General features: G+C 50.8%; 1 protein-coding gene across 11 annotated transcripts in view; it reads left to right on the top strand.

Moving 5' to 3' along the window:
* The window catches only part of KIDINS220 (kinase D interacting substrate 220), a 76,474-nt gene that overhangs the window by 44,526 nt on the left and 7,684 nt on the right, over positions 1-24,264 (top strand). For 3 of the 11 annotated variants that reach the window (XM_053666862.1, XM_053666861.1, XM_053666860.1), the window contains exons 23-27: positions 8,289-8,467; positions 9,443-9,669; positions 12,176-12,289; positions 13,168-13,224; positions 24,069-24,197. In XM_053666862.1, the coding sequence (XP_053522837.1) occupies positions 8,289-8,467; positions 9,443-9,669; positions 12,176-12,289; positions 13,168-13,224; positions 24,069-24,197 (706 nt within the window). Of the gene's footprint in view, positions 1-8,288; positions 8,468-9,442; positions 9,670-12,175; positions 12,290-13,167; positions 13,225-17,046; positions 17,083-18,454; positions 18,488-24,068; positions 24,198-24,264 lie in introns of all 11 variants that reach the window. The other 8 variants (XM_053666865.1, XM_037151704.2, XM_053666863.1 and 5 more) reach the window with 4 other exon arrangements.

Genomic DNA, 24,264 nt, shown 5'->3' with positions numbered 1-24,264 from the left:
TTTATCTTTTTTTTTACTAAAATAATAAGCCTACTTTATAAGCCTACTTTTTGGATCACTTTTTAAATTGCCTTTTCCCCCCTTGGGCTTGCCAAGGAAGTACTGAATTTGACTTGTGAGTCGTGAAAGATGGGAGTGGCGGTCTTTGCACGGCGGGAGAGTAAGCAGTGGTGCAGGGCCCGAGTTCTGTGTCTAGGAGTCGGCCCACCCGGGGTTCCAGAGGGCTGGGCCTGGCCCACCCCTGCTCCCACCCCGTCCTTCTGGTCTGGTCTTCCAGGCCCCTGCCCAGGAAGCCCGTGTAACCAGGCCGGCCTGCTCTCCAAGGTTGTGTTAGACGAGTTCCCTGAACGCCTACCACAGTCGCCCTGTTCTAGACACTGGGCTGCTGCTTCTTTAGTGTGTGTTTCCCGAACCAGGCCGTCAGCCTCACGGACTGTAACGTCCTCACACCCGCTGAATTCCTTTCTTCCAGACATTCTCGGCGTAGAGCAGTCAGCGGTGGTCATTTCTGGAAGAGGGGAGCAACGCGATGCTCACCCTCCGGCAGAGGGAAGCCTGGGTGGGGGAGGGTGGGGAAGCGAGAGCCGCGCTTCGTGTTGGAGAGAGAGCTGTTCACACAGGCCCGTGTCCTGTGGTTCCGAAGGTGGTCGGCTGTCTCCGTGGTCGCACCCGTGCCCAGGGGTTGGTGGGGCCACTCGTTTCAGCTAACACTGCGAGTTTCTGCCTTGGTTTGTGTAGGCATTGCCCCTGTAACTGTCAGCCCAGGCTCATCATTCACCGTTTCTCACAATCACCCTCCAGTGCTAATGACCGACGGTGTCGCAGGTGCCGCGCATCAGCACACGTTTGGGGGGCCGGCCCCTCGCCCCTCAGTGCATGTGGGGGTGGCTGTCCGTGTCGACACTTCACTGGACTCCACTTTTGTTCTGTTGCACGTTTTGACCGAGTTCATTAAACAGATATTCATGAAGCCTACTGTGGGCGGGGCACATGCTAATAAAGAGTCCTGGCCAGTATTGCTTGAGCCCTCAGTACACCCTGGACTTGGGATTCCCCTCGACCTCTGTTCCTTCGTAAGGCTGGGAGGCGCAGAGCAGGCCACCAGGACCACCCACCGGGCCCGGTGTGGCTTCCCCAGGGGGCCTTCTGTGACTGCACAGCTGTTAGAAATGCGTGCCTAGACTTCTGTTGTCATTTCAGGTATTTTTATTCATTTTCAAGTGAGATTATGGAATTATTTATTATGTACCAGTGGGAATGTAAGAGCAGATGGGAATTTTTCCAGAGCATTGCATTTATCTTTTCTATGAAATGCAGACCCTCTCACCAACACATGCAAAACTGCAGATGAACGCTATGTTCAGTTCTGCTGTCTCAGTCGCCCCGGTGCGTTTCAAGTGCAAAGCCGCAGCCCTGCGGTCCTGCTTAGCACACAAACAGCGGGCACGTCTGCCTGTCCAAGCCTTTACGCCGTTCTCATTGGTGCCAAGTGGCTGTGATTCTCTCCCAGGTAGTGTTCAATAGCTTTTAATAGGACAAGATGGGTTTTTAAATACATTCTCATTTAAACTTGTCATGATGCCATTTTTAGTATTTTATGCTAATGTAGAACAGAGAAAGAATTTTAAATGTTCCACAATTCTGTGTTTCTAACTTCAGCATGAAAAACTCAAGTATATTCACTAAGGCTATTTGAAAACAAATAGCAAAATCAGTTTAATATGTAGTTTTTAATATGTAAAAATAATTACCCTTGAGATTTAGTTTACTTTATACTACAGTAAGAGTATTATGCATGTTTACATTAAAAAATAAATTTGATTATTGAAGGATTCAAACTTATCAAAAATTTAAATATGCCACTAAAGATCAAGTAGAGATTGCCTTTTTTCCTGAAGCTGTTTTTTCACCAGGGGTTTGTGATCTCAACAAAGTCAAAATATTTTTAGATTTTTCACAATATGAGATAAGCAAAAATAACGTACAACCCAAATGCCAGCTCCTGGACACACACGAGGGTCTGCTGGTGTGGAGCCCGGCCCCGTGGCCTCGGCCGCAATACCTCAGACATCCACAAGATGGCAGCGTCCCCCTGGGAGCGGCGCTGGCACTGCGGGCCAGTTGCTCCCATGTCTCCCTTCGCCATTCACAGCAGAACAAAGAAAACAAGCTTAACAAATATTTAAACTCTCAAGTTCAATTTCCACTTCCATTTTTCTTACAAAATGGCTTCACAGGACATTTATAAGCACAGAGGATCAAGATTGTAGGCAAATGAATAATTATGTAATCCTATGGCATAGTTTTTATTAAGTTGAATAGTACCTTTTCCTCCTAAAATTCTTTTAAAGTAACTTTTGGGGAAAGGGTGGATATGAAAAGAGAGGAGTTTTTAAACTTGATCTTACAAATTTGTATTTACATTTAAAAGTATTAAGTCCTAAACTCTGTGGAGCTGGGGTTCTGTACTTACGGCGTTCGCTCCGTCTTTAGGCACCCGTGTGATAAGGCGCTGCTCTCTTGGGGACACGCCAGGCAGGGTGTGCGGAGCCGGGCTTCTCCGGGCCGCCGCTCAGCGCTTCACTGCGAAGCGCTTGCTTTCTTTGTACGAGTCACATGGAACTTAACTCATATAAAGACCTTTGTTCAAGGCAGCCGTGACGTGAGCATTTGTTGTCACTTGGTAGCACCTTATATCATTAGTGCTTCCCAAACAGGTACGGAAATTGGATTTCATTTACACTCACTGGGATATTTTTAATACTGCACCAAAGTGTAAACTCTCAGTGCGAGACAGTGGGCTCTGCCTTTCTTAATGACAGGCACCATTTTCATATCGAGGCAGCTGTGAGTCGTTCCTCTCCTGACCTCTCTGCTGAGTCCCCTCCGTCACTGCAGCTTGGAGAGACTGCCGGTCATCTCAGTCGCTCCGCTTGGAGCCCTCACTGCCTCGCCACTGGGTGGGCATCCTGCTTCTGTCGCCACTGCTGCGGGCTTTCCCCTAAAGCAGGATGAATGTGAGTGGGTTGGTTTAAGACTAAAGGAGAGCCTCGCCTGGTCTGCCCTGCGGCCCTGGTTCAGACTCCTCCTCGTCCCTCCACTTAGGTCTGGTGGTGTAGTATCAAGAACACTCTAAATCCTAACTAGGTGCAAATGTTCCCAGTCTTTAAACTTGCTCTGCACAGTTAGATGTTTGCAGTGAACATGATGCAGACACTTGAAGGATTAGTTGGGGATTTTGCTTCGTAGGTGAATCGCCAATATAATCTTAGAGATGCACCCAGTTCGTATAACTAGCCGAAGTGTTGGGTCTGCCTCTCCCCTTGGTCCAGGCACCTGGGTCACTAATGATCATGTGACTTCTCATGGTTTCCGCACTCTGCACGTGGGCATGAAGGGTGGGGCGATGTGCTTGCTTGTGTGATTCTGTGAATAGTAAAGCGTTAGCCTGGATTAAAAGAACAGTGAAGGAATTCACATTAGCCCCTGAAGGTGGAAGAGAAACTTTATTTCCAAGTCTGCAAAAAACTGAAACACGAACCAGGAGACCTGGTGGCACGGCCTTGCTGCGTGTTGGTCCCCTTCAGTGTCTTAATGCATAGTGAGCAACATTCTGTTCATCACCTGTGTGTTTGTTGTTTTTCCATTGCAGCTGACAGTCAGTATTATCTTGTACTAGTCTCCGGTGTGCAGCGTAGTGGTTAGACACTTACGTAACTTACAGATGAGTTTCCTGCCCACCTGGCAGCAGATGTAGTCATCACTGTGTTATTGACTAGATTCCCTATGCAGTGCTTTATATTCTCGTGAGTATTTTGTAGCAAGTTAGGCCTGCCAGTGATTTCTGTGGCAACTTAGACGAGTACTTCCACAGTTTGTGTTGTTGAACCCTAATTAGACGATCTTTAATTACCTCTGTCAAACACCGAAACAGATAAACCTGAAAGTTTGGGTGGTTGCATTCTCGGTGCGCACACGTTCTGTGCTGTGCCCGAGTGCTGTCCCTGGGTAGGATGCCCAGACAACGCAGCCTGGCTTCTGTCAGCTCGGAAAGCAGTTGTGGGGCGGACATTGGGCCCACGTGCACGGCCGCCCTGAGAGCGGCTCCGGCTGCCCCTGCAGAGCCTGTTGCTCCTCTCCTGCCCCGCTGCCGGCCCCAGCGAGGGCCGCTCTGCACTCAGCACGGCCTCCTGCAAGTCAGGTGTGTGCGCACTGCCGACGGCAGACACTAGTCAGTTGGAGATCTGAGGAACTGGAAAGACTTCCTGTGTCCGTGGGTGGAAGACCGAACAGAGGGTGTCAGTGCTACCCAAAGCGAGCTACCGGCGCAGTGGGACAGCTCGCAAAGTCCCGGTAGCCTTTCCGGGCGGAAGCAGAAACCTGACCTTCAAATTCGTGTAAGTCACAGGGGAACCCAAATAGCTGAAACAATCTCAAAAAAGACCAAGTTGGGGAATGCTCAGCTTCCCAACCTGTTATGGAGCAATGGCCCTCCGAGCAGCCTGAGGTGCCGGCCTGAGGGTCCAGAATAAGCCCGTGTGCCCGTGGCCGGTTGGGCTTCGACAGGGACACCACCCCCGTTGAGTGGGGGGGGGGGTTGGTCACTTCCGCAGATGGCGCTGGGGCCACTAGACAGCCACAGGCAGGCAGAACGAAGTGGGGCCCCGTGTCACACAGGTCAGCTCAAAATGGATTGCCCTGCGCTTTCCCAAGGTTTTCTTTTCTATGTCGGAAAGTGTAACTGAGGTGAAAATTATTTTTATCCTTTAAGGTTTTATCTATTTTTAGAGAGAGGGGAAGGTGGGGAGAAAGAGGGAGAGAAGCATCCATGTGTGGTTGCCTCTCGCGTACCCTGCACCGGGGACCGAGCCCACACTGGGAATTGAACCTGCGGCCCTTCACTTCGCAGGCCAGCACTCAACCACCGAGCCACACCAGCGGGGGCAGAAGCCAGGCTTAAAAGGATAAGTTCATTGGGAACAATGCGTTTTCTCATGCAGTTCATTTGGTCTGCAAGCAATTATTGTGGAAAAGGCAGGGGCTGCACAGGGCCCTGGAGATCCATGGCGAACGAAACCATGCTGCTCCTGGCTCTGACGGAGTTCGTGAGATTTACAGTCTGGGGGGGGCAGACAGGAATGAAATTATGCCGAGAGTGACTGTAACATGCCACTTGTGCCGTGTGGCATGCATGACAGCCTCTGTCCTATGAGGGCTCGTATCAGAGGGGAGCCACTGGACTCCCGTGGGGGTGGAGCCGATCTGCAAAGGGTGACTAGGCATTACCTCAGTTAGGATGGAAGGGGACAGCGTAGGCGGCTCCTGTCCAGAGTTCGTGGCTGTCCTCGCACAGGTGGCGGTGGGCTTGACAAGGCTGCCCTTGATCTTTGTGTCTGACCTGGGCAGCAGTGCGGCCGCTGCTTCCTGCCCGCCCCGTCCGTCTCCCAGAGCCTCAGATGCCGTGTGCGCTGGGTGTGATTGTTCACACACGGGCATCCGCCCAGGAGAGCGTTGGGAAGTCCACTGGAAGTCAAGTTTGCTTCATGGCGGCGAGATTCTGGGGCAGTGACCCGTGTTTACTGTTTACAATTTTAAGGAAAATTTATCTTGATTTTTAACCTCATGATTAAATAATGACATCTTAGGCAGCTACGTTTAGATAAAGCCTGATAAATAATGCCATCTCCATAAATTATGTTCTTAGACCCTGTTTATGTTTTGATTTTAAATAGAATTTTTTGCCATGTAATTTAAGACCTCATTTTGAATGGAAGTAATATGAATGGGTTATGTAATTTCTGCCAGGGAAGTAATATAGACTGTCTATAAATCGCCATCATTTATAATCAAAATGCTTTTGATTCACACTGATGTTGGCATTAACAAGCACCGCCGGGTTGCTTTCAGGCCGACTTGGAGCCCACTGCTGCGTGAGGGTTCGCGGTGCTTCCTGTGGTCCGTTTAACTGGTGGCCACTTCAGTGCACGTGACTCAGAGTGCTGGGAAGGCAAAGTCACTCTTAATTGAAAAGTGAAGTTACTTAAATTATAAATATACTAACCTTTGGAAAAATACCTGGAAAAAAATACAGGCACGTAGGATTTTGGTGGCCCACTGCCAAAAGCGTATCATTTCCATCAGTGCCTCTTTTGGGAGAAGAGTGTGGCGTACTGAGCGTGTGAAGGTCAGGACGGGGACTCCGCCCGGAAGGCAGCAGTGGGCTGGCCGTTGGCGGACAGGGGCGTCGGTCCTCACGTTGGGAGCGCTGCCCGCGCGCGTCCGCAGAGCTGGCGTGGCAGTGCAGTTCCTTCACTTGGCGCGACTTGTCAGCTGTGTGTTTCTGTCTGCACCTTTCTGGCTTCTCTTCCGAGCGTTTGTGTCGCACTCCTGAAAAGACGAAATGCCGTAACCGTTTGTGCTCTGATCTGGGGCCACTTCTGCAGATGATCCGAGCAGCCGTCCTCCGCGCCTCCCGTCTCGTCTTCGACACACGTGGTAATCAGCCTCAGCGTTTTAGTGCCGGGTAACCGGTTCAGAGGGCGTTTCCATGCCACGCTTGTGCGCCTGAGTCAGTGAGAGGGACTCCGGACACTCATTAAGGCAACACTGCCGTCCCCAGTTCTGCGCTGGTTCCCTCGTCTTTTCTCGTTCGCCGGTTTTGTTCTCTGGACTTTCCCTCATAGCTTGTACTGTGTGGCTGGTAGCCAGACACGGGGTCCTAGCAGAGCAGTGCTAGTCCGTCCCAGAGACCCTGGAGCCGTGACTTGCGATAGAGCGAGGTCCCAGCTCTCTCACCGAAGGGCGTGAGGAGGCTCGCTGTCCCTCGGAAACTGTCCTCAGTGCAGTCTAGCAGGTAACATTCTCGACGAATGGGAGTCGAGTGTTTTGAAGATAGCTCCAAGTGTACCGTGGTTTTTAAGTAGCTTTATGAGATATATGACATATACTGACAGATTAAAATTGTCCAACCCCACAAGTTCTGAAACACGTTTGTATGCACCACAACCCCCCCCCAGCAGAGCGGGCGCGCCCGTCGCTGCAGGCGCCTCCTGCTGCTCCTCCGGAGCCCCTTCCGGCTCTTTTCTCCCCGCAGCCCGCGCGCTTCCCGGCCCCTGCTGGTGGGTAACGAAGGTCTGGGCCGCTTCCTTTCTCTCGGGGCAGCGTCCCAGGGCCGTGACGCACGTCCTCGCTGGCACCAGCAGCTCCTCCCTTTCCTGCGGCATCACGGTGCAGACGCCGCGGTCGGCCCGTCCCCTCTGTCGGCCTCCAGCCGCCTTTCCCATTCCCCGCCTCCGTCTCTCTGCGCTGCTTTGTCTCTCGTCTGCGCTCTTGCTGCCGCGGGTGGGCCGTGGCCTCGCGTGTGGCAGGCTGAACCGTATGGAATTACTGACATTTGACCATTTGGATCGTAAAAGTGGCAGCTTTGTATAGTTTGACAGAAAGAAATGTTTATTACGTGTCTCTTCAGGTTTTCATTTGAACTTTTCCCATCACAATTTATCCCTTCTGTGCCCTCTCCCGCCTGCACACACCCTTCCAACGCACCAGCCCTGCTGGGCCCACGTCCAAAGGAGTGTGTTTCACGGCGAGGCCTCCGCCCGGCACGGGGCTGCCGGCACACAGAAACTCGCCGTGTGACCACCCTGCGTGCTCACCGCTGTGACAGCATCTGAAGTCTAAGTGGCACGCTTTAGTAGGCGTTGTTATGTCTGTGATAAAATTATGGATGTTTCCCTCTGTTTTTCTGTATTTCTCTGCCTTATAAACATGCACATGTAGTAAGCACATATTACTTTTGTAATAGAAAATAAACCTTTTTTTAAGAAGGAAACACCTGTGCTCATAACTGTTTGCTGGTTCATGTAATTTGTTTCAAAGTTACTCACATTTCATCTTTGCGAAGGCAAGACCCATCGCTGTCACAGACACAGAGCGCAGGGCCATTCCCGTGCTCTTGTGGCCCACAGTGGCCGCTGCTGCCGTCCGAGACGCACACGCCTCGTGTGGGAAAGGACAGCGCACTCAGCCTCCGCTGCCGGGGACCACTGGCCCGTGCAGCGCCCGGCATCTGCGCCCCTTTCCTCCCCGCGCCCCTAGCCTGAGTCCTGCCTTTGTTACTTCAGTCATTTTGTAACTGTACCACTTACTTTGGTTTTTTCTTTGAGAAACATTTTAAGGACAGCAAAGTATGTAATACTTATTTTTGTAAATAGCAAATTTAGTTATGTATAGAATTTGCTTCTCTAATAGTGACATTAATGACCTTTTCATTTGTTTCTTGTTTGAAGGATATCAAAGAATATTCCAACAACGAAAGATGTTGAGCCCCTGCTTGAAATAGATGGAGACATAAGAAATTTTGAAGTGTTCTTATCCTCAAGGACCCCAGTTCTCGTGGCTCGAGATGTGAAGACCTTCTTGCCGTGCACCGTGAACCTCGACCCCAAGCTGCGGGAGATTATCGCAGGTGGGCGTCAGCAGCAGAATCGACTCCCTTCCCTAAGTTCTCAAAAGTGGCCCTGTTTCTGACTGAGCTGCGTAAGCGTCTCCTGCTCTGTGGGAAACCAGGACGTAGCGAGCCAAGCCCTGCACGGGACGGTGGACGATCAGAGGCCTGGCAGTGTTGTGGGGACGTTAGGAAAATGGTATTTGTTACGCTCACTTTGTCATTGTGTTTCCCAACCCACACACCCGAATCCGTACTCCGGGTCAGTCTTTTAACCTTTAGTCGCCACTGTAGCAGTCTGTTGTAATTTTTCTGTCCTTAATAGGGATCTTCACCCAGAGAGGTGAGGAAATCTTTCTATCCCTTTTTAAATTTTACCCTAACCTTGAGGACTGGACCTTGAGGGCGGGGATGTGGGGCTTCGGAGTTTAGTGTAAGTTGTTCTGGAGGCTGCGCTGTGTGTGCTGCGCGCACCCTGTGCTGAAACACACTGTCCTCGGCCGAATCTGCACGGCCGACCCCCTGGGGTGGCCCTGGGGTCAGGGGTCTGCGGCCTTGGACCCTGGTTCTGTGTCCAGACCCCTGCTCAAAGGCCGCCGTGCCGCTGCCTGGGCGACGCGTTCGTACACCCACCTGCCAGCCCACAGCCGCACCAGCGGAGTGGGAGTCAGCGGAGATGCTGACGCGGCACGGATCCTAGGAGTAACGCTGAGTGGCTCAGACACCTTAAGGAGCCAGAGAGCACCGCCGTCCGACACTGCAGAGGGGAGTCCGGGTGCTGGGGGCGCGTTGTGCACAGCTCACCTGCAGCGCAGCTGGGCTTCGCTGGCTGGGCTCCGAGTTGGCCAGAGTCCTGTCTGCCTCGTTAATGTGGCGGGGGTCCTGGCAAGAGGGGCCGCCCGCTTCTGTCTGGCAACTGAAGGAGATGGTGGTCCCTGGACTAGATACCGGTGTCCCCCTCTCTCCCGCCTGCCTGGGGGTCCTCTTGTCTTTCAGACGTTCGTGCTGCGAGAGACCAGATGAACATTGGAGGGCTTGCCTACCCCCCGCTGCCTTTGCACGAAGCCCCCGCAAGACCCCCATCGGGCTACAGTCAGGCCCCATCTGTCTGCTCCTCCTCCACATCCTTCAACGGGCCGTTTGGGGGTGGGGTGCTGTCGCCACAGCCGCACAGCAGCTACTACAGCGGCCTGACGGGGCCCCAGCACCCGTTCTACAACAGGGTAAGGGCGGCCGGGGTGTCCGGGGCGCTGCCTCTGCCTGCGGGCTTGTGTCATTTCGAAACTGTCCTTTAGCTCTAAAATAGGGGAATGTTTAAGTTTGAATTCAGTATCTGGGGGGGGACCCAAAAACACTGGAATTGTCTTCTGGAGGGTTGGACCCCTTGTACACGCTTCCCTCGCTAGGTGAGTGTTTTAAGAGCCGTCTGTGTTGGCGAAGCAGCTGGCGTTGTTGTGAGAGGCTGCGTTTGGCTTCAGTGAGTGTTTTTGAAGACTCAACTCATTTGCCCATCACGATGGTGATTTACGAGCGCATCTGCCCACACCGTGCTGAGTGTTCAGCAGTTTTTGACCAAAATCATCGTGACCCCTGTCCCCCACCTTTCCTAGTCATCCAGTCTCACCTTGAGCGACTTTTTTTTGTTTTCCCGGATGAAAAAAGTACTCAAAGGGAAACGTTTTGCTGATGTGGAAACAGGTGAAACAAAAAGTGGCAGAAGCACTAAAAGGCATTAAAATTGACAAGTTCAAAAACTGTTGTAAGCAGTGGGGAAAAGGTCTCACTAGGTGCATTGCATCAGATTGAGAGGATTTTGAAGGTGGCTGAAGTTTAAAAACATGCAAGAATAAATACACAAGTTTTTATAAGTAAATTCCAGGGTTTTTTGGGTCCCCCCCTTGTGCATGATGTTTTAAAAATCAAAAGAACTTCAGTGGGCTCTAGATACCAGTCGAATCTGAATGTTAGCATGCCTTTGCTTTTCTTCGTTATCTTGGTAAAAAAGTGAATTCTGCAGGGTCAGCAGAGACTGACCTATGCTTCAGAGGGACCTTTGTTGATAAACAAAAGTTTGATTTGCTATATTTTATATAATAATTCATATTGGCATTTAAAGTAATGATAAATATAAATTTCTGCAGTTCATTAAACCTATGTGTAATATATATTACAGTTTTTAAATGTGAGATAATAATGGAAAATACGCTTGTAGGACTCAGATGTTATTGCCAAATAACAGCACTACAGCCTGTTTCCAGAGTCTTAGTTCAAGCCATCTTCAGCCATGTGGGACTGTTGACCCAGTGTGAGCGTGGCAGCTTCCCGTTTGGGGAGACGGATGGAAGTGCAGTCCACTCCCGGGGTGCTGGGCCCCGTCAGTGCAGCGGGCCCTGGCCGCCCTCCCTGTGCTGACCGCCGGCACCTGCACCCCTCACAGGAGGGCGGGGCGTAAGCCCTCCCATTAGACCTTCCGGGACCGGCTCTTTGGTCCCCTGTAGTTTTTTTTTCTTTTTTCTTTTTGTCTCCCTCTTTAATGTGATTTGAGAAAATGTAGGGACTAATATTCTACAAACCCAGTGCATGCCTATATAAAGTTCATATGAGCCAGGAAGAACGAGAAGTTCAGAACAAACTGGCAAAGGAGGAGTCCCAGAATGTACATTGAAGTTCCAGCTGGAAGAGTGTTGGCCACATGAGTGACTGCCCCGTCCCAGGAGGCCCTCTCACTGTCCTTCCATTCTGTGCCCTCACAGGGAGGGGGGAGCGGGCGGTGCTCTATGACGTGCCCCACCCCTGGAAACATGACCGCCGGGAGGCAGCGTGAAAGGCAGGCTTTGTCTGCCAGGCCTGAGACCTGCTGTGACTTGGCTTAGAAGGCCTCCGCCGACCTCTAGTCCACAGCCAGACTTCTGAGACCTCGTGTTCACCCATTTTACATGAGTAGCAGTCACATGCTACTGTGATAACTTACTCTTGTTAAAACGTTTCAAGTTTTCTCATGTTTTTAGGGCTAGTCATTTTTTTGCTCTAGTTATCTGAGGTTTTTAGTCTGAAAGTAGAAGCAGAATAATTTTCTTAAAAAAGCAGGAGTGATAAAGGTGTTACTTTAGTGTGATAAAACTTGGGGAATTTTAAACTTTGTTTTTCACCCATGTCATCTGATGGCACCTGTTACCAAGAAGCTGGTCACAAACCCTCGTTGTGGTCACAGTCACACCCCAGCCACGGGTTCCTCGTCTAGACCACGCCTGTGCATTGAGGAGCTCGAACCAGCCCCAGGGGCTCCGGGCTGCGAGCACTCCCGGAGTCCGTGCCTCACCAGGGCTTCTGAAAAGTCCGAGGGCTATTTTTGTAAAGAATAGTTTCCTGTTAAGATTCTATTCTGCTTTTTAAGAACCAAGATTGTGAGTTAGTGTTTGTTAATCACGTAGAACTTGACACAGGAAAACAGGCCCATAAGAGAAACTCTTGCATCAACTTACAAGGCGTAAAACTTTTGTTGTTTAAAAAAAAGCTTTTAGTATATGAACAATGTAACAATGTAGATAAGATGTCAGGTTTGGGTTTGCTAGCTTACAGAATCTGAGTGAGGCATTTTTCTTTTGTTTTGTCACTTGTGTTGAAAGTCCTGAGTCATATTTGATCAGCCAGTTTCATTTGCTAGCTCTCATCACGCTTTGATTTCTGTGATTGTTCATCCCGTTCTTTTGTTGCATGTTTTCTCCGTAGCCGTTCTTTGCCCCACACCTTTACACGCCAAGGTCTTGCCCTGGCGGCCCCCACCACCTCATCTCACGTCCGTCTGTAAAATCGGGTTTGCCCAGAGAGCAGAGCAATGGCCTAGTAAGTATGCAAAAGGGTAACTAAAGTGTTAATCCAGTAAGAAACGGCTGAAACGTTGGAGTTCGGCTCTTTCTTATTTTATAAATCATTTTAAGAAACATAAGCTACTACTAACGTAAAATGTGTTTTGCTTTTGTGTCTGTTCAATATCTGTGGTTGGAAACGACTGGCAGCCCCGGCGGGCGAAGGTCGAGCTGTGCAGTGGCCTTTCTGGTTCACCACGCCGCCTTCCCTGCGGGCTGCCAGCTGCAAACCTCCACGCACGTGCGTGGTGTCTGTGTGCGTGTGAGCTCTGCGCTGTAGAAACTGGGCGATGTACTGAAATAGCATTTTAAGCTAATGTCAGAAATTAAATAGGATAAGAAAATTATTCAAATGTACTATTGAATCCAATCCAAAACAAAATACATTTGTACCTAACATATTAGGTGTTCCTGTTGGTAAATAGTTCAATAATCTAAAAAGAGGAAGGCCCTGTTAATGTTTCTTTAAAGATTTTATTTATTTATCTTTAGAGGGGAAGGGAAGGAGGGAGGGAGAGAAACATCAATGTGTGGTTGCCTCTTGTGCGTCCCCTGCTGGGAACTGGCCTGCAACCCAGGAATGTGCCCTGACTGGGAATCGAACCGCGATCCTTTGGTTCGCAGGCTTGCACTCAATGCACTGGGCTATACCAGCCAGGGAAATATATTTTTATAAATTATGAGGCAAAAGATATAGGACCTAACCTTCTATGTAAATTTTCAATGTTGTCACTGAAGGAAAAATCCAGTCCCTCCAGGTTTCCGTGTTTCATGTTGTTGTTCTGCCATCGCGTTCGTCCCCCCCAGGGTGGCTCCCCCGCGTCTGTCACCCACACTCTCATTCTGTGTTGGTAGGAGGTTATCCAGGAGGACACTGCGGAGGGGCTGCCCTCGCCCACGGCCTCCTCGAGGGTAATGCGCGGTCTGCGGGGGGGCGCAGCCCGTCTGTGCTAGCCAAGGTCACTAACTGCGTCTGGGGTGTGGCGGCCGCTGGGCAGAGCTTCTGGCTACTAACCTTCGTGCTCCTGGGTTAACCAAGAGGCCGGTGCCCGCCCTCCATCTCCTCCTGCTTTCCCCGTTCTCAGTTTCTCGCTGTCTGAGCAGCGGCACGGCCGGTTGGCTCCATGGTGGCGAAGCCCCGTTTCCACCTCGGCCTGGTTTTCTTTAGCCCGCACTTAGTACCGCTCGTGGAGAATATTTTTGAAAATACTCCAGATCGCCCGTCAGACTCCAGAAGGGCGCTGTGCACTGTGTGGTGCCGACCAGAGGCAGCTGCTCAAGGCTGGCGCTGCTGCTTCCCAGGGTGGTCCGTGCGCATCGTCAGAACAAAGTTCCCGGTGAACACAGAGCTGGTCCCATGTAGAGGGGACTTTTACCCCCCTGTTTTCCCCAAACACCCTGAAGTAGATTAAAAAAACAAGCAAATCAACTTGTGTAGGAAGTCACTTTGTATTTTTATTATTCAAGAATTTATACCTAATAAGAAATACATTTAATGTGATGGGCCTTACGACCTCCGTGCACTCGGTGTGGAATTTCAGAACGCGGTTTGTGTTTTAACTTCTGCTGATCTGCACACAGAACGTTATGCCCATGCGAACACGACCCCTTTAATCCAGAGCTGCGCGGAGCTGCGGCATGGCCGCTGGGATTAACGTGATAAAATGCGCATCCTGAGTTTATCCATGTTTACCCATGATGTTCTAAAACATGCATTTGGATGGACAGTAGTTCTTTTAATTTTAATTCTGAGTTAATGTTAGTGAGAAAGAGAAAGAGGACCATTTGGTGTGTTCACTGAAGAGTTGATGATTCTTGGTAAATCATCAGTGTTTTAGCTGAAGCACGTGAGTGAATTCAATTATCCGTGAATGATTGGCACAGTAAAACACAGTAATTCCGTGTGGGTGTTGGAGGGGTCTTTAATCCATGGGTCATGGCCACTGTGTGCGAGAATGACTTCAGTCTGACAGCTTGGGACACATGGACGCACATGTGCAGTGCAGTTCTCTGAGCGAACACCCCTCGGCACACCTCTGGTGGACATCAGACACCGAGGAGTGTGATAGTCCAGCGTCACAGACGTGCCAAAACGGTGCTCATTCCCATGCTGAAGAGTGGGAATAAACACACGGGGTTAATAGGTGGCTCCCTGGGCCCTCAGGGCCCCACCAGGGAGCATCGGCAGGTTGAAATGAGTTCCGGGGGAAGGAGAAGGAATGCGCTTCTGGAGATGTGGTTAGAAGCCCAGTAACAAAGAGCAAAGATGTTCTAAATATATTAGCGCCTTTGTTTAGTAGAATAACCATGCTATTTGCTTTCTTGTAGCATTAAAAAGATAATTTTGTGGTCTGCTTAGTGAATAATAGATACTTGCGGAGCTTTCTTTGCTTTTGAGAAATTAACAATGACAGAAGCCTGTAAAATTTGTTTTGTAGAAGCCTAGTAAAAGTAGACACTTAGTTCAAAGCCCAAGTCAAAGCAGTGGTGGAAACGTGAAGGAGCATCTGTCTGTGGGGCATTGTCTGGGTTCTTGACGGCTCCGAGCCAACACAGACGTAGTTACTGTAAACGTTACTTCACCTTCCTGCCCATAGCACTTCCCAGTCCTGTTGCAGAGAGTTGCCTCCGTTTTCGGGGTAACAGAGCTGCAGACTGAGCCCCTCTCTGTTCATTTACTGTCCCTTAAATGCGACACTTGACAAGAGCTGCTTGTGGGTGAGTCAGGACGTGCACAAACATTTTTTGAAAAATTGTCATCATAGACACAGAATAACAAGTTAAAAAAATATGTAAAAACACAGCAAAAAAGCCAGACCATAAAGCATTAACCAACTGTGAACTTCTTAGCATGGGTGGTCCCAACTTTTGTACCGCGAGGCATTTCCGACACGCCTTTATCAAGTGCGTCCTTGTGAAAATCGTTGGGTTTTCTCACACTAAGGACCACTGTGACGGTTGTGTCTAGGGAAGGCCAGCCCAGACCTACCAGATGAGTCCAGAACTGTCCAACTGTGGATGGCGAAGGTGATGAAGTAGAATGTAAGCCTCTGCGCTGGCCTCTGTTTTCTCTGTAGAGAGAATATGTGCCGGATCTTACAGAACCGGGAGAAAGTACGGCGGCCTGTTCCCTAGGACACGGGGGCTCCTGTTCCCTAGGACACGGGGGCCGGAGGGGAGCATGTTTCCCCGCTTTCAAAGCAGGGAAGCCTTTTAGAAATGGAATCTTAACCACAACTCCAGTTTATAAAACCAGTAAAAAGAGAGCCCTGGCCCTGCCTTAGACATGGCTGTCTTCTCGAGGACTCTCTGAGGACCCTGGTCCCTGGGGCGGAGGCCCAGTCTGCGAGGCTGCCTGAGCCACACAGTGGGGTGCGCCAGGCGTGGGGGAAGCCGAGGGCCGCGCTCCGCTGCTCTCCACCCCTGCCCCGGGCCATGCTGTCCTGTTGACACTGGATGTGACTGAGCCCGGGGTCTGGTCCTTTGAGTTACGTGACCCTGCTGGCCAGCTCGTTGCTGGGGCAGACTGCTGACCCCTCTGATGTGCAGCTTCCTGTGCTGGGAAAAGCAGGCTTGCCTCCTAGGCCTCGTGTAAGGGGTGCTCAGCTGTAGCTCGCGGTGAGCACTGACGAATTTTAGTACCACCGCCCCCAGGGCCAGATTCTCGTGTGGAGCTTTAAAGGTGAGAAACTAAAACCTCTTCGAGTTTAAAAACCTCTGTCTCAGTGCAAATACCCCGTCAGTTTAGGCGAACTCAGCCTTTCACCTGCTCGTGCTCCCCTGGCTGAGAAGGCCTCGTTTGGTTTGTTTTCTCGGAGCCATCAGGACGCTTGGCTCTCTGTGCGCCCCGAACGTTGGCCTGCTGTGAGAACTCTCCAGGGGGGCTCCCCGGGCGCTTCTTCTCGTCCAGGTCAGCTGGGCGGGGGGCACCGCATTGGGCCCATTCGGGGGCTGAGACAGGAAGGTCCCATCGTGCAGGGCCCGTCTCCAGCCCGGCCCTCTTGGGGGCACTTGGCTCCCGACTTCAAAGACTTGCCCTCACAAGTGGGCGTCCACGTTGGCTTAGGGCTGCTCACGGCTGTGTCCGTGGTTCGCCAAGAAGCATTCTTCCAGCAGAAGGGGGGGCGGGACCTTTCCGTGGCCTTCTGTCAACTTGCTCGTCGATTGGCATGTACTGCCAGTGCCTGTGTGGCGGTCCCCAGTCCAGCCAATGTCTGAGTGTCCGGCAGGTGCCATCGTGGTGGGGGCAGCAGTGAATGGAGCTGACGAAGCCCCGCCTGGGGGTGGGGGGCGTGCATCGGAAGGCTGCCGGGGAGCAGCGCTCACCGTAGCTCGGCCTGCTCAGCCCCAGGGCGACTCGACTCCCCAGACAGTGAGTGTGTCTGTTCAGGTCACTCTTACACCTGACCGAGAGAAAAGGCGTGGAAATAGGCGGCTCAGAGCTTAACTGGGAGGAACTTCAGAGTTGCAGAGGCAGGGTTAAAACCTTGTCTCCGTTTCTATTGGGCCAGTATTTTTAGAGATTTATGGGAATTACTGAGTTAATTAATAAAGGTACTAAGAATGGAGGCCTTGGTTTTCATTAAATGATTAGAAAGTCCACAGAGTGACCACGTGAACAGAGGAAGGAGGGGGCTCAGCTGTAGGTGATGCTCGTTTCCACCCCTGGTTTCGAACTTGCTACCTGCCTGCACATGAACACTGGTCGCTGCTAAGCTGTCTCTCGTTGTCCAGGAGCGGACTTGGACAAGGAGGTTAAAGACGCCACGGGTAAGGCACGGGCCGGCGTCGCTTGGGGGGCGGGATTGGGGGGGGCCTCCCCGCCAGCTCCCAGCAGCATCTCCCGGAGGCCCAAGAAGTACGTTTTTCTTCTCTCTCAGTCTGGGGGGGCCAGCTTGTGTCTTCGGTCAGGACATGGTGGGGAACTGTGCTCGCTTCCGAGTGGAAGTCTGTGTGCCAGACTTGGGCTCGAAGCAGCCTTGTTCCCAAACAGTGAGGAAACCACAAGTAAGTGGACTGAGCAGTTTTCGCAGAAATACGATATTGTAGTAATGACAGTGTTGAAATCCAAGAGCATAGTTAAAAAATAACAAAATCATATTCATTACTGTTGTTTAATGCTTTTATTTTTTAAAGCATTGCCCTTAAAATGTGACATTATGCCTCATCTGTCAACTTTGACCTAATCTTATTTCTCAGGTATCTGAAGAGTAAGGCACATTGTCCAGCCAGGTCAACAATAGCCTTCTTTTGTGTGTGAGGTCTTTTGAAGTAAACTGTACCTTTCTTAGCACTCCTCTGCCCATGCTTTTTCTAGCCCCCACCCTTACGCACGGGATCTCTCCAGAGAGCCCCCCTGCCACAGGCTGACGGGTGAACTAGGAGACAGGTTACTGGGCAGGGCAGGGAGCTTCCCACCCGGCCTGCAGGGCACTCGCTTCCTTCTGCGGACGCAGCGCCGCGCAGTGGCCGGTCAGTGCTGTGGGTCGTCTCTCGGTCGGTCGTTTGAGCTGCTGTAAGAGTGTTTCCCGTAGGTGAGGAACGCCAGTCCCGCCACTGTGTCTGCTGTGAGTGAGAGAGTTTCTGGAACTCTCCGCCCGCTGGACCGCGAGGCTCCCACTGCCTCTCTTTGTAAAGGCCTTTTTTCAGTGCATGTGTGGACCTCCCGCCTCATGGAACAAACAGCAGATTTCAAGTGTGTGTTTTGAATGTTAACTGTAGTGTAGCTAGAGAGTGTTTTGTTTTTTGGAGTGATCGTGATAATTCCAAGTATTAAATCTCATTAAATTGGTCTGCATTACATCATTGTGATTTTAAGTCAGAATGTTTAACAATGAACTGTAAATTCGTATGTGGTAGGATTATTGACTTTTCATAATGAATTTCATTTACCAGGCTTTCTTGTTGAGCGCATGGCAGTGATTGATTCCTTTAGCGGAGTGTAAATTCGGAGAGTGCAGCATTAAAGTGTCCATGCATGCGCTGGTGAGACCTCGCTTGGTGCTGCAGCGGAGGTGGCTGGCTCAGAGTTCCGGGGAGACGGGAGCACGACAAAACGCTGCGTGTGTCTGCTGTGTGCACTCGTGTTTGACGTTTTCCTGGAAGCTCGTGTCCTTCATTCTGTTTTATTCCTTTTTTAAAGCCGAGTGACTCTGGGTTTGACACGCAGAGACAGGTACAGAGACGTTCAGCGAAGTCACTGGATGCGTCGGCAGCTTCTTGGCACCGGCTGTGCGGAGTCTGTGTGGAAAAGTGTGCGCTCACCCCCTCGGCTTTGGCCGCCTGCAGCCTCCGCATGGCCCGCGTCGCTGGCTCGTTAGTTCTGAGCTCGTTTCATACATTTACCAAAGATGGTGCTTCAGAGTATAGTTTTAATCTACTCACAATATAAAGTTATATTGTCACATCGAGGTCATTTTAGCCTGTTTTGTTAGCTTTACTTTTGCCTGGAGAAATTTTGATTTGTATGCATTTTGGAATTTATATTTAGCAGTTTAAACAAACTAACATCTTCTGCATTCAATTCTGTGTGTGAAAAAATTTTTCGAAAGTCAGTTCTGGTTTATGCTGAAATCATCCGTTCCTGACTTGTAACAAGTAATTTTCAAATAAGAATGCACGATAAACTTGAAAGTATCACTGTTCTATGTCCAAGTATTTACCTGTTGAATCACTGCATGTGCTTTTTCCTGTCACTTCTGTACTCTTTCTCTTCCTTTTATGAGATTCCGTCCCCAAATTCATTATTTTGGTTACTTTCATTTGGTACCAAAATAAGTATCTATGGTTATTTCAGAAAAGACCTGGCGGGTTATGACCATTTCTCCTTTATTCAAAGAAGCATATTGTTACATTTTAATTTATCGGTAATTTACCGTTTACTCGAAAAAGCTAGCTCCCAAGCGCCAGTTGGATCGGCCGCAGCTCCGAGGGAGTAGCGGGGCCCCGGCGTGCAGCCTCCTCGGCCCGCGGGGCTCGTAGGGCCGTTCAGAGATGGCGCGGTTCTGACACCGTCCTCAGTGACGGGGAGAATGTGTTTTAAAGTGATTGATAAAACGTAAGTTTTAAAAGGGGTTGCGAAAGTTAAACTATGTGGAGGTTTTTGTTTGAAAGAAAGTCTCTTTGACTGACTTCTCAGGCAGACTCTCCGTGCAAGACACACGCCTAACGTTTCACACGCCCCTCTGCTTCGTGGCTGCTGTACTTGCCCCCTGAGCACTATTGGAAATGGAGTTCTTGTGTGATTTAAAAAAAACCCTTTTTACTCTAAAATAATTTTAGACGTAAAGAAAAGGCACAAAAATAGTGTTCCCTTAATGTTAACATCTTTCTTAAATCGTGTACTTTCAGTAGCAGATGATAAATCTAATACAATCCTGTAACTACCCTACACATTTTATTCGAAGTTCACCATTTTCCCACTAATGCCCCTTTTCTCGTCCGGTCCCCAATTCCGTAGTGTTTTGTCGTCTCTCCTCAGAGTTCCCTAATCTGTGGCAATGCCTCGGTCTTCCCTTGTCTCCCAGGACCTTCCTTAGTACTTTCGGAGGATGCTGGTCAGCTGTTTTGTGGCCCATTCCTTTAGATGAGCTTAGCTGCCACGTCCTCATGATTAGAAGAAGCTGGAGCCCTGAAGCCGAAAAGCTGACAACGCCTGATACCTCAGCACGGGGAGCTCACCTTCATGGCGCATTACCTTAAAACTATCAGAAGTTAATAGCGAGTAAACAATTCCCAAGGCAGCCAGGGAAAAAGAGACTGTTCCCTACAAAGGCAACCCCGTCAGAGTATCCTCAGATTTTTCTGCAGAAACCTCACAAGCCAGGAGAGAACAGAATGGAACAGTCCCGACACCGAGAGGGAAACCACCAGCCAAGGGTAGTGGTCAGGTGGGGCTTGTTCCAGGGGCACAAGGATGGCGTGGGTGCAGATCAGTTAGTGCCATGCACCATGTTGATGGAGTAAAGCTAAACGTCTGTGATCGTGACGATAGACAGAGAAAAGCGTCCGGTAAGATGCGCCACCCATGCATGCTGGAAACAGTCAGTCAGGTGGGTTAGAAGGAAAGTGCCTGAACAGAATGAAGGCCATCTTTGACGGGATCTCAGCTGACTCCACACCCAGGGGGAAGGCTGAGCGCCTTTCCTCTGCTATAAGGGGCAACACAGGAGGCCCGCGCTTGCCACTGGTCAGCCTGAGGCTGGAGTCCCAGCCAGAGCGGTCCGGTGAGGGAAGGAAAGGAAAGGTGTCTGAACAAGGAAGGAAGGAGGCACTAAAACCTCCACTGTTTGCAGATGATGTGATTCCGTAGAGAAGAACTGTAAAGACTTCGCCGACGGACTTTCAGAAGCAGCACACAGATACTAGAAATTGCAGGGGTCAGAACCAATACACAGAGATCTGTCACGTCTGTTTACCAACCGTGAAGTTTAGAAAAAGAAGTGGAGAAAACAGTCCCGTTTGCAAGGGCGGCAACCAGGGTCGAGTACCGAGGAATGCACTTGCTAAGGGGGTGGAGGACCTGCGCACTGACCACCGTGTGCTGTTGGGAGAAACTGGGGGAGGTGCACGGAAGGAGGAAGCTGCCGTGTTCGTGGATTGGAAGAATCCGCGTGGGCCAGGTGGCTGCCTTACTTACAGCCACGTGCAGGTGCAGTGCGTCGCTCGACTAAATCCCCACGGCCCTTTCCACAGCAGCAGAACCGAAAACCTTCCAATCTGTGGAACCACAGAAGACCCTGAATAGCCATGAAGCCCCGAGAAAGAAGAACAAACCTTGACTTCAAGCCATTCTGCAAAAGCTACAGTGATCAAAACAACAGGGAAACACAACAGAATTGAGAGCCCAGAAGTAAGCCCACACGTGGACAGGCAACCAGTTTTCAACGAAGAAGCCAGAACCTGCAACAGAGAAAGGAGAGCCTCCTCAGTAGGTGGTGGAGAGCACTGGGCAGCCCCACGCTGGCGGATGAGGCGGGACTGCCGACACCACGCACCGGGCCGGCACACGGTGGGTCACAGGCTGGACTGTGGGGCCGGAAACACTGACTACGTGGGCGGAAACGTAGGTGCCAAACTTACGGGCCTTGGTCTGAGTGAGCTCTTTGTGAACTTGACCCCGCAGGCAAGAGAGGTAAAAGAGTAAATGAATGGGACCGCTTCTGACTAAACTCCGCCCTTGTCCTTCACGCCAATGAGGTGGCGGTGACAGAGGCTAAGATCCATGCCCGCATTTAAGCTGCTGCCGTAAATGTTGACCCATTCTGGCCAGGCTGGTTGGCGAAGGCTGTCAGCGGTCAGCACGGGGAGCGTTGTCCGCAGTGTAGAGGCTGGTGGACCTGCCCTGGCAGCCGGTGCTGCACCGGCAGGAGGCCTGCCCCTGCCGCCACGGAGGCATTTACCTAATGCCCCAGCTGGGGAAGAGGACGGGAAGCAAAGAAAGGACTTCAGTCTTTCTGACTGACCCTCTTTGGTAACACAGTCAATAAAAAGCTGAACTCTGCAAATAAATAATAAGAAGCTTCTGTACAGCAAAAAAACAAAACAAGAAGGCAACCAACCAAATGGGAGATTTGCAAATTACACCTTTGATAAAGGCCTAATATCCAGCATATATAAAGAACTCACACAATTGGACAACAAAAAAAAATCCGATTAAAAAATGGGCAGAGGACCTAAGTAGATAGGTCAACAAGGAAGACATGCAGCCAGCGGATACATGAGGAGGTGCGCAGTGTCACTAGTTACAAGGGGGTGCAGACCAGGACCACAATGGGATGCCACCTCGCCCCTGTTGGAAGAGAAGGGCTGTCACCAACATGACGGGTCGCCGCAAGAGCTGGAGAGGGAGGACCCCTCGTGCCCTGCTGGTGGGAGAGGGAACTGGTACGGCCACCGCGGGACACAGTGTGGAGGCGCCTTGCAGATTTAAGAACAGAACTACCATACGACCCGGCAATTCCTCTTCTGGGTATCCACCTGAAGTTTTTGGGAACTCTGACTTGTAAAGGCATACGCACCTTTGTGTTCATTGCAGCATCATTCACGGTGGCTGAGACGTGGAAGCTACCTGAGTGCCCTCCGGTGGATGGTTGGGTAAGGGAGTGGCACATGCCTACGTGGAACACCACTCGGCCAGAATGGTGAAAAGTTCCCACCTGGTTCAGCATGGGTGGATTTGGAGAGTGTTGTGCTTATGAACTAAGTCGGGTGGAAAAGGACAGAGCCCTGTGGTATCACTCATGTGTGGGGTACAGTTAAAGAACAACAAGCAAACTAAGCAACACAGACACCAGAATGGTGGTCACCGGTGGGTGGGGGGAGGGGACCGAGAGTAAAGGGGTCATATCCGTGGCGATGGACGGAGACTGGGCCTCAGGGATGAGTGCACAGCAGAGTGTGCAGACTGAGTGTGAGGTCCGGCGTCTGGAACTTCCTTACATGGCACTGTTAACCAGTGTGGCCCCAGTGGGTCTAGGAATGTGGAGGGAGCGTCTTACATTTTCCGAGCGCGTGGTGCATAATCACAGTGAATGCTGGCTCTGTGTGTCCAGGCTGAAAGTAGAGTTGTGTATAGATGTGAAGACCAAATCGTTGAAACACCAGTGTTTTGCTGTTAGTATTTTTGAAGGAATTTAACCCTGGACTATGTAACACACAGTGTATTTTAAATGTGTTTAGTAAAACAAACTGAGTAAATGTGTTTGGTACGATGTGCTCCAGGTCATTCATTTCCAAACTTCTATGGGCCTGTCTCATACTTGTCAGCTTGCTGAGACCCCCTGCCTCTCACAGAGTCACTGCCCCACCTGGCTCGTGCCCTGGTCTCATGCCCTGGCCTCATGCCCTGGCTCGAACTGCATTTACCTGCAATATCGAGAGATGCTGTGCACATACTCTAAGTGTGTAGGTTTATCAGTTTATAATAGAGTGATGTGTTACACTTTTACATGACAAGTAAGTTTTAACGATTGTCCGACAGTGTTCGATGACAGGTAGTTTGGGCTGTGTTACCGTCTACCTTTGTCCTGGTGGTAATGAAAGAGGCAATGGGAAATACAGATTTACAGAGCCTTGAGGACAGGATACGTTTGATCATTTTAAAGTTAGATTGAATGATAAACAGGATAGATCATTTAGAAAATTGTCTTCATCCTCTATTCTTGTTGGTTGGTTCTCTTTATCGTGGCTATTGCTTCCATAAACTTTCAAAAATAGAGCAAGGAACATAGGAAGTTAAGGTGTGTTAGGGTTCTGGTCCAGAACTGCCTTAGCCAGGTCCTCGGTCTGTGACTTGGAAGACAAAGGCGACCCATCTAGACCCCAGTGGGCGTCCCTGTGATGCAGGACGTGTCGCCTGACTGCGGGCGGACACTTCTCTGGTGGGCCACCACGGTCGGAGGGGTTTCTTCTAAGTCAGTGCTGGAGTTATTAGTCATTTCGACTTTTCTTTTGAATGAGACAAAATTTTGTTGGGTGGAATTTACTTCCATGTAAGTCCTTCTGTTTCGGAGGCTGCCCCTTCCCTCCGGAGGCCGGGCTCGGTCCGTGGAACGGCCTGACTCCTCGAGGCGCGCTCCCGAGCAGGCCGCACGTCTGCCGTGCTGCGAGCCGCTCGACAGGTGCGGCAGTGCCCTGTCCCCGCACTGCCCCCGTTGAAGTTTGCGCTGTGGTCAGAGCACACCACCGCACCACTTCTGGAGTGTCGTGCCCACCTGGCTGCATGTGTCTGACGTGTGTCCCCATGGCTGTTGCAGGGGCCGGGCCCCGCCTCAGGAATGGCGCTGCTGAGCTCCATGACGGTGGACGCGGTGTGCGAGAAGCTGAAGCAGATAGAGGGGCTGGAGCCGAGCCTGCTGCCGCAGTACTGCGCCACCATCAGGAAGGTGCGTGCTCCCGGACCTGCCCCCCCCCCCCCCCCCCCGCAGCCCTGTGGATGCAGCCGGGCCAGGC

Source organism: Artibeus jamaicensis, unplaced genomic scaffold (genome assembly GCF_021234435.1).
Source record: "Artibeus jamaicensis isolate MK-2021 breed Jamaican fruit bat unplaced genomic scaffold, CSHL_Jam_final contig_465, whole genome shotgun sequence".
Taxonomy (NCBI): Eukaryota; Metazoa; Chordata; class Mammalia; order Chiroptera; family Phyllostomidae; genus Artibeus; species Artibeus jamaicensis.
The sequence above is the reverse complement of the archived record's forward strand: the minus strand, read 5'-3'. Positions and strand labels throughout refer to the sequence as shown.